The sequence below is a fragment of the Carex rostrata genome, chromosome 2 (assembly GCF_964058835.1).
Source record: "Carex rostrata chromosome 2, lpCarRost1.2, whole genome shotgun sequence".
Classification (NCBI taxonomy): Eukaryota; Viridiplantae; Streptophyta; class Magnoliopsida; order Poales; family Cyperaceae; genus Carex; species Carex rostrata.
In genome coordinates this window covers 8,863,670-8,877,084 of record NC_135919.1, presented here as the reverse complement: position 1 = coordinate 8,877,084, position 13,415 = coordinate 8,863,670, and the positions used below count along the sequence as shown (strand labels likewise).

At 33.2% G+C, this 13,415-nt stretch overlaps 2 protein-coding genes across 3 annotated transcripts; one reads left to right on the top strand and one right to left on the bottom strand.

Moving 5' to 3' along the window:
* The first annotated feature begins 312 nt into the window (after positions 1 to 312).
* Positions 313 to 5,065, top strand: LOC144573058 (phosphatidylinositol:ceramide inositolphosphotransferase-like). Of its 2 annotated transcripts, XM_078322750.1 has the most exons (12): positions 313 to 588; positions 675 to 764; positions 1,568 to 1,654; positions 1,770 to 1,838; positions 3,161 to 3,241; positions 3,324 to 3,395; positions 3,509 to 3,569; positions 3,654 to 3,756; positions 3,848 to 3,943; positions 4,020 to 4,066; positions 4,557 to 4,666; positions 4,775 to 5,065. In XM_078322750.1, the coding sequence occupies exons 1-12, from the start codon at positions 556 to 558 to the stop codon at positions 4,853 to 4,855; spliced, it is 930 nt and encodes a 309-aa protein (XP_078178876.1). In that variant the 5' UTR covers positions 313 to 555; the 3' UTR covers positions 4,856 to 5,065. The 2 variants fall into 2 exon arrangements, with proteins under 2 accessions (XP_078178876.1, XP_078178882.1); XM_078322756.1 differs by lacking the exons at positions 3,161 to 3,241; positions 3,324 to 3,395 and having other exon boundaries at positions 390 to 588.
* Positions 5,066 to 6,748: 1,683 nt separating this feature from the next.
* On the bottom strand, positions 6,749 to 9,511 carry LOC144573054 (RING/FYVE/PHD zinc finger superfamily protein). The gene is made up of 2 exons (XM_078322741.1): positions 8,607 to 9,511; positions 6,749 to 7,239 (listed from the first exon to the last, which is right to left on the bottom strand). The coding sequence occupies exons 1-2, from the start codon at positions 9,098 to 9,100 to the stop codon at positions 7,005 to 7,007; spliced, it is 729 nt and encodes a 242-aa protein (XP_078178867.1). The 5' UTR covers positions 9,101 to 9,511; the 3' UTR covers positions 6,749 to 7,004.
* Positions 9,512 to 13,415: the final 3,904 nt, after the last annotated feature.

Genomic DNA, 13,415 nt, shown 5'->3' with positions numbered 1-13,415 from the left:
GGTCCATGTTCATCCAAAGTTTTCTGGGACCCACTGGCAGAGAGAGAGGGAGAAGGTTAAGTTAAAAAAATAAGAAACTACTAAATAAACACTATTTTATTTCTCTTTTGCAAAAAAGCCCTTCTATTTTTGGGTTCTCTCTTTCTGTCCCAAAAACCTAAGACTGGTCTCTCATTCTGTCCTTTTCTCTCTTCTTCTTCCCTTGGTCGCATCTCTGTACTCTCTCTCTTTGGCCGCGCTTTCTTCGATGCGAAGGAGATCTCACCATTTTTTAATAAAAGCGCATTTGAATTTGGTATTACTAGTTTCTTTAATCAGCGGGAATAATTCTATTATCTTTTGAGTTGGAATAAAATAAAATAAAATATAAAACCGTGTTTGTCTGACTTGATCCGTCTCCGTACTTAAGTTTTGAAATCTGGAGATCGAGATAAAGAGATCGAAGCATGATGACGAAGAGATCAAGATGCTTTTGCTGATAGAGCATGGAAGTGAACCTTCCAGCAAGTGCTAGTTGCAGTAGAACGTGTTGCTATTGCTGTTGCAGATTCAATCATGACCTTTTACATCGCTCGCGAAGCTTCCAAGGTGCTTATTAATTAAGTTTCTCCGGATCACGATCCTCCAATGTTTGTTTAATTTTGCAATTTGCAATTTTTTTAATTTTGATGCAGTTATGGAGGAAGGTGTGCATGGAGACTACAGTGGAGGTTCAACTTCTAATGGAAAAATGGAAACTTCTCTTAGCAGGACTTCTTTTTCAGGTAATTATTACTAAAATCGAGAGTATGCGTTCTCTTTGAAAAATTTGATTGAGGTTTTTGACCTATTTCCTCATGTTGGTGCTTTTATTAAGCTCCATTTAGTATAGTAGTATGAATCGTAAAAATTAAGTTCGAACCTTCATGAGAGAAGTGGGGGGATAAGGATGAATTTCTGAGTTATCATAGCGATTCAAGGATTATATCCTTTTTTTTTCATTTACTGCTAAAATGAGGTTTCATTTCGTGCTTAACTGCTTACAATCAAATACTTGCTTATATTTTTCTTGAGCGAAACCAGAGAGTGCTATGGAGTTATTTATTTAAGAAAAAGAAAAATAAGAAAAGATAAATAGATCCAAGTCACTTAAGTGGGGAATTTAGTTGCTACTACTTACCAGTATACCAATTGTGGAGCCTCTTTAACTGTGATATGTTGCATTCTAGTTATGGGTAAAGTAAGGAAAAAAAGTATGTACTTTTGACTTAGCAAAAACAAAAAAAGGTAAGGAAAAGAAAAATTGTGTTACTATGTTGTGCTGTGGCCGGTGGCTGATTTAACGGAGCTTGATAATTGATAGACATACTTTTATAGAGTATATTTAGTCACTTACATTTTCTATTGCTTAATGATGTATTGTTAAGCACTCTTTATAACAAATGGATGCAAGTGACGGCTAATCGCACTTTCATCCGTTGAAAGAAAATATATATCAAATTGTATAGGCCCATAGTTTGGAATAAACTTTTATTTGTTGAACTCGAGCGCTTAATGGAAACTGACAATATTATTTTTAATAAAACAGTACATCCATGGGCTGGCTGCACGTGGCGTACACTATTTACATCGCCCTGGACCAGTCTTACAAGATCTCGGCTTCATGGCCCTTCCTGTTTGCTATACTTTTTATTCTTTCCTTTTTTACCCTTCTTGTTATGTTGTTTTTGTTTTATTGGGCAGAGTAATTTTTTTAGAATTGATGTATTATTGTTGCCTTGTAAAAATAGGAACTTGGGCAAAACAGAGGGTACCTCAGCGAGAACCTATTCACTTTTATCTTCCTCTCTTTTGTCCTGGTACCAAATTCTCTCTCCCTCCCTTGACAGTTTGCATGCCTTTAGTTAGAATTAGATATATACAAAATACAAATAAAACCTCAGTCATGTTTTGCTCACTTATCAGTCATATATTTTTATTTGTCTTTATCTAGTAAGAACTGTTCAAGCTAAGGTTTCTGATTTGCTAGTTCCTGTTGCTTTATAAAAAAAAAATTATACACCTTTCTTTATGGTTGAATATCATGAGAGGGCATCATATGTTATCATCATAGCTTCAGTTACATCACATCCAAGTTTATTTAGATTGCAAACTGATACCTACAGTTTACTTATCTAATTTTCTTTTTTCAATAGATGTTATGTCTTATGTTAATGAAACAACTAGTAACTTAAAACTGCACAATTAGAATTTCATCTCATGCTTACGTATGAGAAGCTGCTTATGTGTTCAGACATTTGTTCGTCTCTTGCCAATTTTTTTGTTTTTTAAAATAAATTTGAAAATCCAGGTCCTGGTTCAGAACTTTTGCAAAAACATCAACTTGGGTTTTGAACTTTCATTTCCACCAAATTGGTCCTTGAGCTTGGAAGAGAAATTAAGTTGGTCCTTGAAATTTGAGAAAACAACAAAATTGGTTGCATCAAGTTGGTCGTTGGAACTTAAAAAAAGAACTAAGTTAGTCCTTAAATTCTCTCAAAATAACATAATTGGTTTATTTAAGGACTAAGACTCCTCATCTGTGGTCTTATCATGTGCCCCGTCTGATTAAAATTGGAACGTTCATATCAGAAAAGAAAAATCCCCATTGAAGATCAAAGTGTGATTTAGACCAGTTGATTTTGATAAAAGGACTCAGTGAAGTTAGGGCAGCAAAATGTCGTCACTTTTATGGCAGTTGGTGTTGGGCTGGAAGGATTAACTTTGTTAGTTTGAGAAGAGTTGAAGGACTAACTTGGTTATTTTCTGAAGGTTCATGGACTGAACTGGTTTCTTTTGGAAAGTTTCAAGGATCAATCGGGTGCAAATGAAAATACGGGGATCGTTTTTTTTTCTCTTTGAGAAGGAATCGAACCGAGTTGATTTGTTTTCAAAACTCTATGGGCCAATTTGGTACAAATGAAAATTTAAGGACCAAGTTGATTTATTTATATATATTTTTTGCGAAGTTCAAGGAATAATACTTGAATTTTTTTTAAGGAACAACTCCAACTCAGGTACCTACTTTTAAAAGCTTGAAGGTTTATGTATATTTTGCAATCTCTCCTTCAATTATAAATAAACCTTTTCAGATTTCTTTATCAATTTACTAAACTTTGTCGCTTCTTGCATTTTGGTCTAGTGGACATTTCATCCGTTTGTCTATCATAACAAACGATTCTACACTGTTCTACTTTGGAGGCGTGTTCTTGCATTCTTAGTTGTAAGTTCAATTTTCAAACTTATCATTTTCCTTTGTGTCTCATTTAAATAAGGCCTTAAAATTTTGCCGTGTTTTCCTCCAGACTTGTCAGATTTTGCGAATAGTTACTTTCTATTCAACACAACTTCCTGGCCCTAACTATCACTGTCGTGAGGTACATTTCGCATCATTTTAATTTTTAAAATACTCTCGGTTTAATGGACCATGAAATTTGCTTTTGCAAGATTATATACTAATTTTTTAAGCCTTATATTGCTTATTGTGCAGGGATCGAAACTTGCACGGCTACCCCCACCTAATACTGTTTTTGAAGTGCTGCTAATTAATTGTTGGTTAAATTTTTCACAAGATTGATCAGATTTGTTGTTTGCATATATAAGAGGTTGTTTTCACGTGCTAATATCATATGCAGTTCCGCGGGGAGTATTATACGGCTGTGGTGACTTAATATTTTCGTCTCACATGATTTTTACCTTGGTTTTTGTTAATACATATCAGAAATATGGCTCTAAGAGGTAGGTCAAGGATCACAAATCTTTTATACATTGTGTTTATACAACAGTCAAATCCGTGTATTATTATTATTATAAGTAAACTTTTATGCAGGATTATCAAATTTCTTGCTTGGATGTTGGTTATTATTCAGAGCCTGCTCATAATAGCAGCTCGCAAGCATTACTCTGTGGACATTGTTGTTGCTTGGTACTGTATCAATTCTTTATTCATTCTTTATTCTTTTCTTTGTTCCATTTTTATTATTTTTACGTTCCTCCTGCAGGTATACCGTGAATTTGGTGTTTTTCTTTATTGACAACAAACTACCAGGTAATAGTTCTTTCTCGGGAAATTCCTGTGTCAACATTGAAAACTCTTTCTTCTTCTTCTTCTTCTTCTTCAATAAAAAGAAAGAAGTTGCATGTATTCCTGCAAAATGCAAAATGAGAGAAATATTACTATACACTTTAAAACATGGGAATTATTCCACGTATCTTTGACAAAGGGCCTCCCAGCCTTTCTTTTGCACAAATAGCGAAAAACATACAATTCTTCAATGCATGGGGATGATCCACGTATCTTTGACAAAAAAGCTCCACTTTTGCTCCATATTTTCTTTGTGCAAATGGTGAAAACTGAAAAGAGAGAAAGTGGGACCGGTTGGGAATTTTCTTTTGCAAAGTTCTATGGTATATTCTAAGGTTTGCCAGTGGTATACTTGAAAACTTTCTACTTCTAAGTTGGATGTGATTCTTTGTTTCATGTGCTTGTAACCTACATTGTGTTTTGAAACAACTACATTGATTTGCTTGTGCCACAGAAATGCCTGACCGAACAAGCGGCACTTTACTGCCGTTAAGTGTCAAGGAAAAAGATGAGAAGCCTAATAAATTATTGAGTGGCAATCCTGGGGACACCAATGCTGATTGGGTACATGCTTGCAATTGATAAATACATATATATTTTTTTTTTCAAAATAAACTATTACCCCCTTTTGTTGATTTATAATTTTTTGGATTATTTTTGTTCTTTTTTCAGCGACAAAGGACACAAATGAATGGAAAGCATGGAGAAGAGGGGAACCTTGCGAATCCTGATGTTACAACTAATGTAACATAGTATGAAAATTGACAAGTTCAAAAAGGGGGAAAAAATTCTATATGCTTTTCATTAGATATTATATTTAGAGGAATTAAAGTTGGGAGTAGCAAGTCCTGTGTGGAGCACTCAGCCCATTGCTGATTTTTGTTATAGTCTTTAGTCGTCCACTCGTCCTGTAAAAAGTTAGAAAAAAAATACTGGAACAGTTATCTCTCGCATGAGTAGAAATTTTGTCCTTTTTTTTTCTTTTGATGAAATCATGGTTAATATTTTTATTTTACACGTGTATGGTAGTGATTTTTTTTTTCTGAATTTTTTATTCATAACAGAAAAAGGAATTAAACAAATATCATCAATTTCGGACAATTTTATTTTACACGACGACTGCTGCGGTTGAAATTGTGTTATGAGACGAGTGATTTTTGAAAAGAGAATAACACAAATCTCAACAGCTTTCAAATAATTATCAGTACCTGTATATACTAGACTGGGATTTAGGTTTTGTCTATCCCTAACTGAGCCTGACTGCCTCAGTCCTTGCCTTCTTGGGTAAATGCCAGCAGCCAGGAGGCTTTGGGACGTAACACGGGCAGCGGGTGCTTAGGCTTTGTGGAAAGAGAAAAACAAAAGAACCCGAGAACTATCAAATGACAACATTTTGTGCACTGTTAGTGGCACTATTTAGCAATTAGTCAAGGAAATTGCGAGGGGCAACTGTAAATGTGTAATTAGAATCGTACAATTGTTGACAACACAAAAAAATTGATCGAGTTGCTGCAAATTAAATTGGACCGAGTTCGGAAAGGTGGGTGAGACTACAATGGACCTTTCTTTTTTTCCGAAAGAATGGATCAAATTATTTTATAAAGGAAAGAGCTGAACTTTAATATAAAATATAAAATTATTTTATGAGGTCCAACAATTCAAAAGAGAATCCGAATTTAAAAAAAAAGAATGACTATGCTATGTTTCAAAAGGTCGTACTGTTCTAGAGCTATTATTATTGGTTTTTTTTTTTTTTTTTTCATTTTAAGATAGTGCGCTCAAGTAGTTTGCTTTGGTCCTTTTTTGAGTTTCTTTCTTGACCAATTCTTTTTTGTCGTTTTTGTTATTGAAATGATCGACCAGCCGAATACTCAGTTCAAGTGGATGTTTTAACAGCAGTTACTGCTTACTTTTTTGCATTTCTGCAAACAGAATGAGTTACAACACCTGCAGTTCTTGCCTTCTAAAAAAGTTAATGAAATATGCAACGGTTATATATGATTTTTAATTTATTTGTCTTTCAAAAATTTACTGACAATGATCTAGATGAAAAATATAAAATTGGATATGAATCACGCTCCAAAGAGTGTATATATATGAAAATGAGGGATCCGATTACACTCTTTTTTTATGATACTGGGTTACACTATATTTTCAAAGTCCAAACAATCGATCAAAACCGTTAAATATGATGGATGTGTTAAAATATGCTTGCAGATCAAATTTTACATTTTTTTTAATTTTTTTTTACTATTTATTAAGATTGGGTACAAAAATTGAATGGTACGAATATAGCAATTTTGTTAAATACTTAATAAATAGTAAAGAAATTTCAAAAAAATGTAAAATTTGATCTGCAAGCACATTTTATATATCCATTATGTTGAATGGTTTTGATCGACTATTCGAACTTTAAAAACTTTAAAAATTGAGAGTGTAATTTAGTGTCACCAAAAAAGGTGTAATTGGATCCCTCCTCATCTATTAATCAATCAAGTAATTAAGCTTCCAAAGAAAATGATGTTAAATCTAAAAGGAAATAGAGAAATGCGATTCTCCTAATATGCAACAGTTATTGCATTGGTATCCAGCCAATCCATCTGGATATATTCTCAATGAAAGTAAAATCACTATGGAAAGGAAAAACAAATAAACACGGCTCTACATATTTGATAGCAGCATAGAATATATTGACAGATTAAACATTCCAGTGTAATAGACAATGCAGCAGAACTATATCCCTCCCAAGTCAAATAAAAAACCGACCACAGCTCTATCCACGGACTCCCGATCCTTTAACCAAAGTATCGTCACGACACTTCTCAGGTAAACCTCTTTTTTTTAACTTTTCTCATTTATGCGCATTTTATTATGACAAGATTTTGATAAAAATCGAAAGAAATTAACCCGGTACATTAAAGTGAAAGAGCCAGGATATGACAAAGGCAAAAACCATGCAAGCAAGTAGAAAGTTGAGAAAACGGTGGCCGTGCCAGAACCGGCGTGCTTCATTTGTCGGCACTGCAACAGGGGCAGTTGTGGAACTATTGCTGTTAGCTTCATTCCAATGTTCTATGAACTCCGCCTCACCTGTTCCAATCACATTTCGTGCCGTTGATCCACATATCTCACATGTCCTGTTACACATTGGAAAAAACCAATACAATGAACAATCATCTCATAGAAGAAATAAAGTTTATGTGAAAATGTAAATGTGAGTCATGTAAAAAAGATGTTATCTGGATAGAGTTGTGAGGCTCATTTAATCTATTACTTATAAGAGCACGGGCACTAAGAATGAGTGCAAATAACATATAAATTTAATTCAATTTTAGAGTGAAAAATATACGATAAATTATAAGATGGCAATATTATTTTTTATGAGAGTCACAAACCTACTTGGGAGAAAATTCCAAAATAAAAAATAAAGCAAATGGATTGGGCAACAACTAATCATTTTCCTTTACTAATTATTCATCAATTTGTCGTCTTCTTTCTTTAATTACCCCCAAAACTAAACATTTTTATCAAAGACTCACAAAAGTACTTAGGAGAAAATTCCAAAATAAAAAAAGGCAAATGGATTGGACCACAACTAATCCTTTTCCTTTATTAATTATTGATCAATTTGTTTTGTCTTCTTCTCTCCTTAATTATCACACAATGAATTTTGTATAATATATAATTTAGAAAAACAACCCCTTCATTTCAACAAGTATCTCTACTTTACCACTACTCCCATGCTCCAGCTAATTAGAAAGATAGTGATACTTTAATCTCACTACTACAGAGTGCATATCGACATCCAGACAGTAGCAACTAGCAAGCAACAAACAAATATCTATATACAATTATACAACCTTTGTAGTTGGCAGGCTACCTTATATGAAACAGTGGGTCAAAAGAGCACTTGTGTTATGACCTAGTATAATAATCGGGTCGAATAACGTAAGAATCTACAGAGGAAAAAGTACAAGCTCCAAAAATATTGCGATATGCGCATTTTCTCAACTGTGAGCTAATTTTAGATTATTACCAGACACTACTTTGCCTTTTTCTTTTCCACCTTAACCACCTTTAACTTTTCCATAATCAAAGAGAATTGATTGCTTATCATTGAGATTCCATTATCATGTGAGAAGCATTATTCGATAGACACCTAATTAACATAGGTGACTACGAAAACCAAACTTATTATACTCCGGAAAAGCAAGATAGCAATTTCCAGAGTACAAGGAGAAATTATGAAAATAACAATCTAAACTTTAGTGCCACCGGTGACATTATCCTACATTGATTTAAATCTAGCAAATATATTGATGATTTAATGACCTACAAATTATAAATATATAATAAGACACTAGCACAACATTACTTAATATAAATTAAAATTACTAATTGGATAATTAAAAATGGGAAGTCATTATAAAATTGAAGGGGAAAACATAATTACTCACTAGTGAACAAATTTAGAGTAGAATAAAAGAATCGAAAGATAACTCACTTGTTACCCTTGATCTTGAACCAGGTCTCTGCACACTGTCTGTGTGCTGCTGCCAGGTCATCCTTGCATGAACAACCCAACACTATACCCGTACCCGTTTCAGACCCGGAACCCTCTAAGCTCAAATGGCAGATCCTACAATTCTTCTCCGCCTTTTCCGAGCTGGGACTCCCCTTGTTTACCTCAGGATCCGCTAACCCGCTCTCTAAATCCGTGTCGAGAGAACAGTCGGACACGCAGGATTTCCGACACGGATCTGCAACAGCCGCCGCACGAGGCGATGCTGTTTCAGTGTTGTTGTATGGAGAAACGGATGGGTTGTTGGGAGAGGCCGAGTGAGGCGAATGTCGCCAGGAGTGATCTTCTGCGTCGGAGAAACAAAGGCTATTCGTGTTGTCGCTCTCGTCGGACGCGTTACCATCTGCCACGTGGTCACTGTGTTGGGGGCCCATCTCTATGTCCTTCTCGCATGGCTTCCTTAGATTAACAGCCATTTTTTTGTGAGAGAGATTTCTGATATCCGATTAAAAATGGGAAAAATCACTAAGAAAATTCAGAAAATTGAAATTGAAGGGGGAGAAGAGGGGAAGCTGGGAATGAAAGAGGGATTTAATGCGATGGCGGGACCCACAATTCCATTACTTTGTGCTGCTTCCATAAATGGCCGAGAAAAGCTTAGCTCTTTTAGTAGTGAAATCGAAAACCGATGAGAAATTTCAATACGGTACTTTTTGAGGCGATCTCGTTGCCATTAGAGCAGCATGGGCAACTGCACAGAGCAAGGACGGAAATTACAGATACAGATGGCCATTTCTGTTGCTCTCTCTCTCTCTCTCTCTCTGTGTCGGGAGAGAAAGCAAGTGCTGGAAAGAGAGCAAGAATTACGGCTTTTGATGCACAGAGAGAGAGGAGGAATTTTTTTTATAAACCATAAACAAAATAAAAAATTAACTTAATGGATTCAGTTTTTACAAAAATTACAAGTATCGAGATGTCAATTTAGTCTGAATTTTTCTTATTTTGGCTGTGTCGAGATGCGAGATTTGGTGGGTGTTTTCACAATTTTTTCAATCAAACTGTGTTGTATTTGATGAAATTCATTTTTTTAACTGTGCCGAGATAGGTACACTGTTCCGATTAGATTTTAGTAATTTTTCCACCCTGTACTGAGATGGAAATTTGGTACAAGGGAAAATATTGATTTTTTTGTGGTGTATTGTCTAAATTCTAAAAACTTGTGAAAATCATCGAATCGAGATGCCAATAGAGATATAGATTCATAACACGGGTTGATCCATAGTATGTGTGTTACCATAGCCTTACTCATTTTATAATGTCATAACATACTAAAATATTAATTATTTTACAAAATAGATAAAAAAGAAATGTGAATTTAATAAATATATTATAGAAAATATTGTGTTATTTGTATGATTCATCAAATTTGAAAATAATTCGAAGGTGTAAAATGAAATAATTTAAATATAATATGTACATTAATTGAGAACTTTGTTACTATTGCAATGCAAGTGCACTATTTTGTTGTTCATTACTCGCATGACTCTTTGATTTTGGTAGATCTCATGAATAAATAATCAATGCAACGTATAATACAGCTTTTTCAACTAGTATATGAACAATTTTTTAACAGGTAATTGATTATCAGATTTGCTTCAAAAGTTGTTTTAATTAGATAACTTAGAAGAGAACCATTTTTTTGAAATCTGAATGGAGTAATCTTTTAAGGATACTAAATGGGTGGTTTGACATCCAACCTTTACTTAGAAAAAATAAATAATATAGAAATATTTTTTTTTGGTGTGGGCTAAAGTTCATAATAAAATGCAGAATATCAAATATGATATAAAAAATAAACGTTTTCATTAAGTAGAAACAACAAATATAAGAAATATTTAATTATAAAAACTAATCACCCACCCATCCCTTCTCCTTCCTAAACTCAATCTAAATTCCCTTGTTAATAAAAAAAATTAAAATATATAACACGTAACATATAAAAAAGAAGAACTTGAATTCTAAAATATCCATACATTAAAATTACTGCAAATAGCATTCAATCCAAACAGAACAATTTTCCCAAAAAAAGACAAAGGCAGAGATAATCTATACGTACATATGAGGAGAAATTTGATTTTGTATTAAACGTTATTACGTTCACCTTATTATGTTATTATGAATAGAAAAAAAAAAATCAATATGTCAACCCGCACTATGCATGGATCATATCATATGATTCGTTATGACCACAGAATAACTAGCTACAATGTCACAATACAGACAACAGAGGCAGTCGGCCAGCGGAATTTTTTATATTTAGAAATTCAATAAAAAGATTACCGGAAATGGATAGACCGTTTTAATGTTTTGATTCCATAGAAGATATTGAACTGATGATTCAGTTCTATAAAAAAAATATATGCATGAATATATCTTGCCTACAATAAAAAAAAATTCGAAATGGATATATAAATGTTTTTAGGGGGTATTTGGTTCGTCCGCAAACTGCTGACTTGGCCATAATCATAAAACGAAAAGAAGAAGATGACATATTCGAGTTCCTTGCGGAATTAAATATGAGTTATGAGGCCGTATGAGCTCAGATCATGAATACAATCCCTCTTTCTTCTTATTCTCAAATAAAAAACATGATCCAACAAGAAGAAAGCAGGAGAGAAGCCATGAGCGGTCCACAAGTCATCATCGACGATGGACGCGAGAACCATGGCTTTGCTATGGCCAAGATATCAAATTTTTAAATTTTTTGCCAAAATAAAGAGAAAAGAGGAGAAACCGATAAATGTGAACATTGCAAAAAAGAGGGCCATGACAAGAATAATTGTTGGTTTCTCCATCCCGAACTAAGGTCAAAATCATGGGGCAATGGTGGATAGGGAGGAAAAAGAAAAAACCCTAAGGGGGAGAGAAGATTTGCTGGATAGACCAGCCACATATTTGAGTTGGTCACAACGGATTACAGGTACCCTGGTATTATTTCATCAAGAGACATATACTTGTATTATTTCATCAATAAGCCTAGTGACGTCATCACTAATTTATACGATGGACATTGATATTCTTGATAATTACTATCTATCCAAACAAGAGATACTGAGATAGAATCTGTATAGTTGTCAGTTAAATCATCCCAATATTTAACTAACAGTGAATAAAATCATTCAATTACATAAACAAAATTTAGAATATAATTATCTTATAATTGACTTGTAGATCACAACACTAACTGTAATTCCCTATCATCCCAATATTTTTTTTATTCCCGCATTTGGTAAAAATAGCAAGAAAATAGATATGTTAATTATTGATTACCTTCCAATCATAATATCATAGTTGATTGATTACTCCATTTCTGATCGATGCCCTTTTATTTTTATTTTTTTAGAGCATCAATTATTTCTCTGTAAACGCCCCAAGCAAGAGAAAAAAAAATCCATTGAAGACACTCTTCCGTTCGGACTTCCGCACTGCAGAGAAAGGAACCATTTTCCTTCCCACTCGCTTAGCACTTCGCTTCTTAGTCTTTTAATTAAGGTACAAATTAAAAACAATATTTTATATATCAATGATGGAAGTTCCTATTTCGATTTATTTACTTTTCAAGGAGTTTTTTTTCCTTTTATTGCGTTAGCATTTAATTTTCATCAAACTTATACACCTATGCTACTTTTCAAAGAGCGTCTTTTACTATGTTATTAAATGCAATATCAAATTAAATAAAATCGTTCCAATGTATGAAAATTATACAGTAAGAGACATAAATTTATCTTTATTTCTATTTTACAAATTGTATGTTAGGGAGCATAGTTTTGAAATACAGTTATCTTTATTTAAATACAATTCGTAATAAGAAGCATACTTTTGTCTTTATTTTTATTTTACAAATTATTCTGATGTATTAAAATTTTGATAAAACTATACAAAAGTCTCCGGTCTTTCTGTGCTTCTAGAGTAAATAACAAATGATTTTTTCCAATTAATTTGAACTTAATCCAACAAAACCATAAAAATAAATCGAATTTGCATCAAGTACCCTACACAAATCTTTAAAAATTAAAACTGAAACTAACAACTGTCTTATATCAAATACTCTCATTTATATATTTCAATATAATTACTTTCTTCATAAAAATTCAGACATTTTTTCTTGCATAGACATGAATGGACAACCAACCAATCAGAGTAATAACAACACCCAACATAAGTGGAATTAGCAGTTGGAAGATGAGAAGTTGATATAGTGCTTGCTTCAACTTTCAGAATCAAGAAATTAAAAGCTAATAATGGCACATTTTGAAGTTGCATTATGCAGCAACTATGATGTTGATAGGCCATAATATGTGAGCTGGGTCTTAAATGATTGCAAGATGTAGCAATTTTCAGAATCAAACATGATGTTACTGTTAATTTAGAGCAAAGGGATGTTATTATGTTTTGTTACAGTTTTTTTTTTGTTGCTCAAGTTTTCAATGTTGAGTGTTCACTAGTTTTGAGCAATTTTTGAAGTACTATGCTAAGTGTTTTCATCTAATATCTTATTATCTTTATTTCTCAAATTCTCTCTTAGGATGAAAAAAAATGAGAATTTTATATGTAGATGGTCCTTTACTTCGTTACCTTTTTCAATGGACATGGATTTGATTTTTAATATCCTGTTCAGGTAAGTAGATTTACATATGTGTAATGATACTCCATTGTTATATTCATTTTTATAATACTAGAAGGGTAATCAAATGTAGAAAAACTTTATAATGTTTCGATAGTTATGTTTTG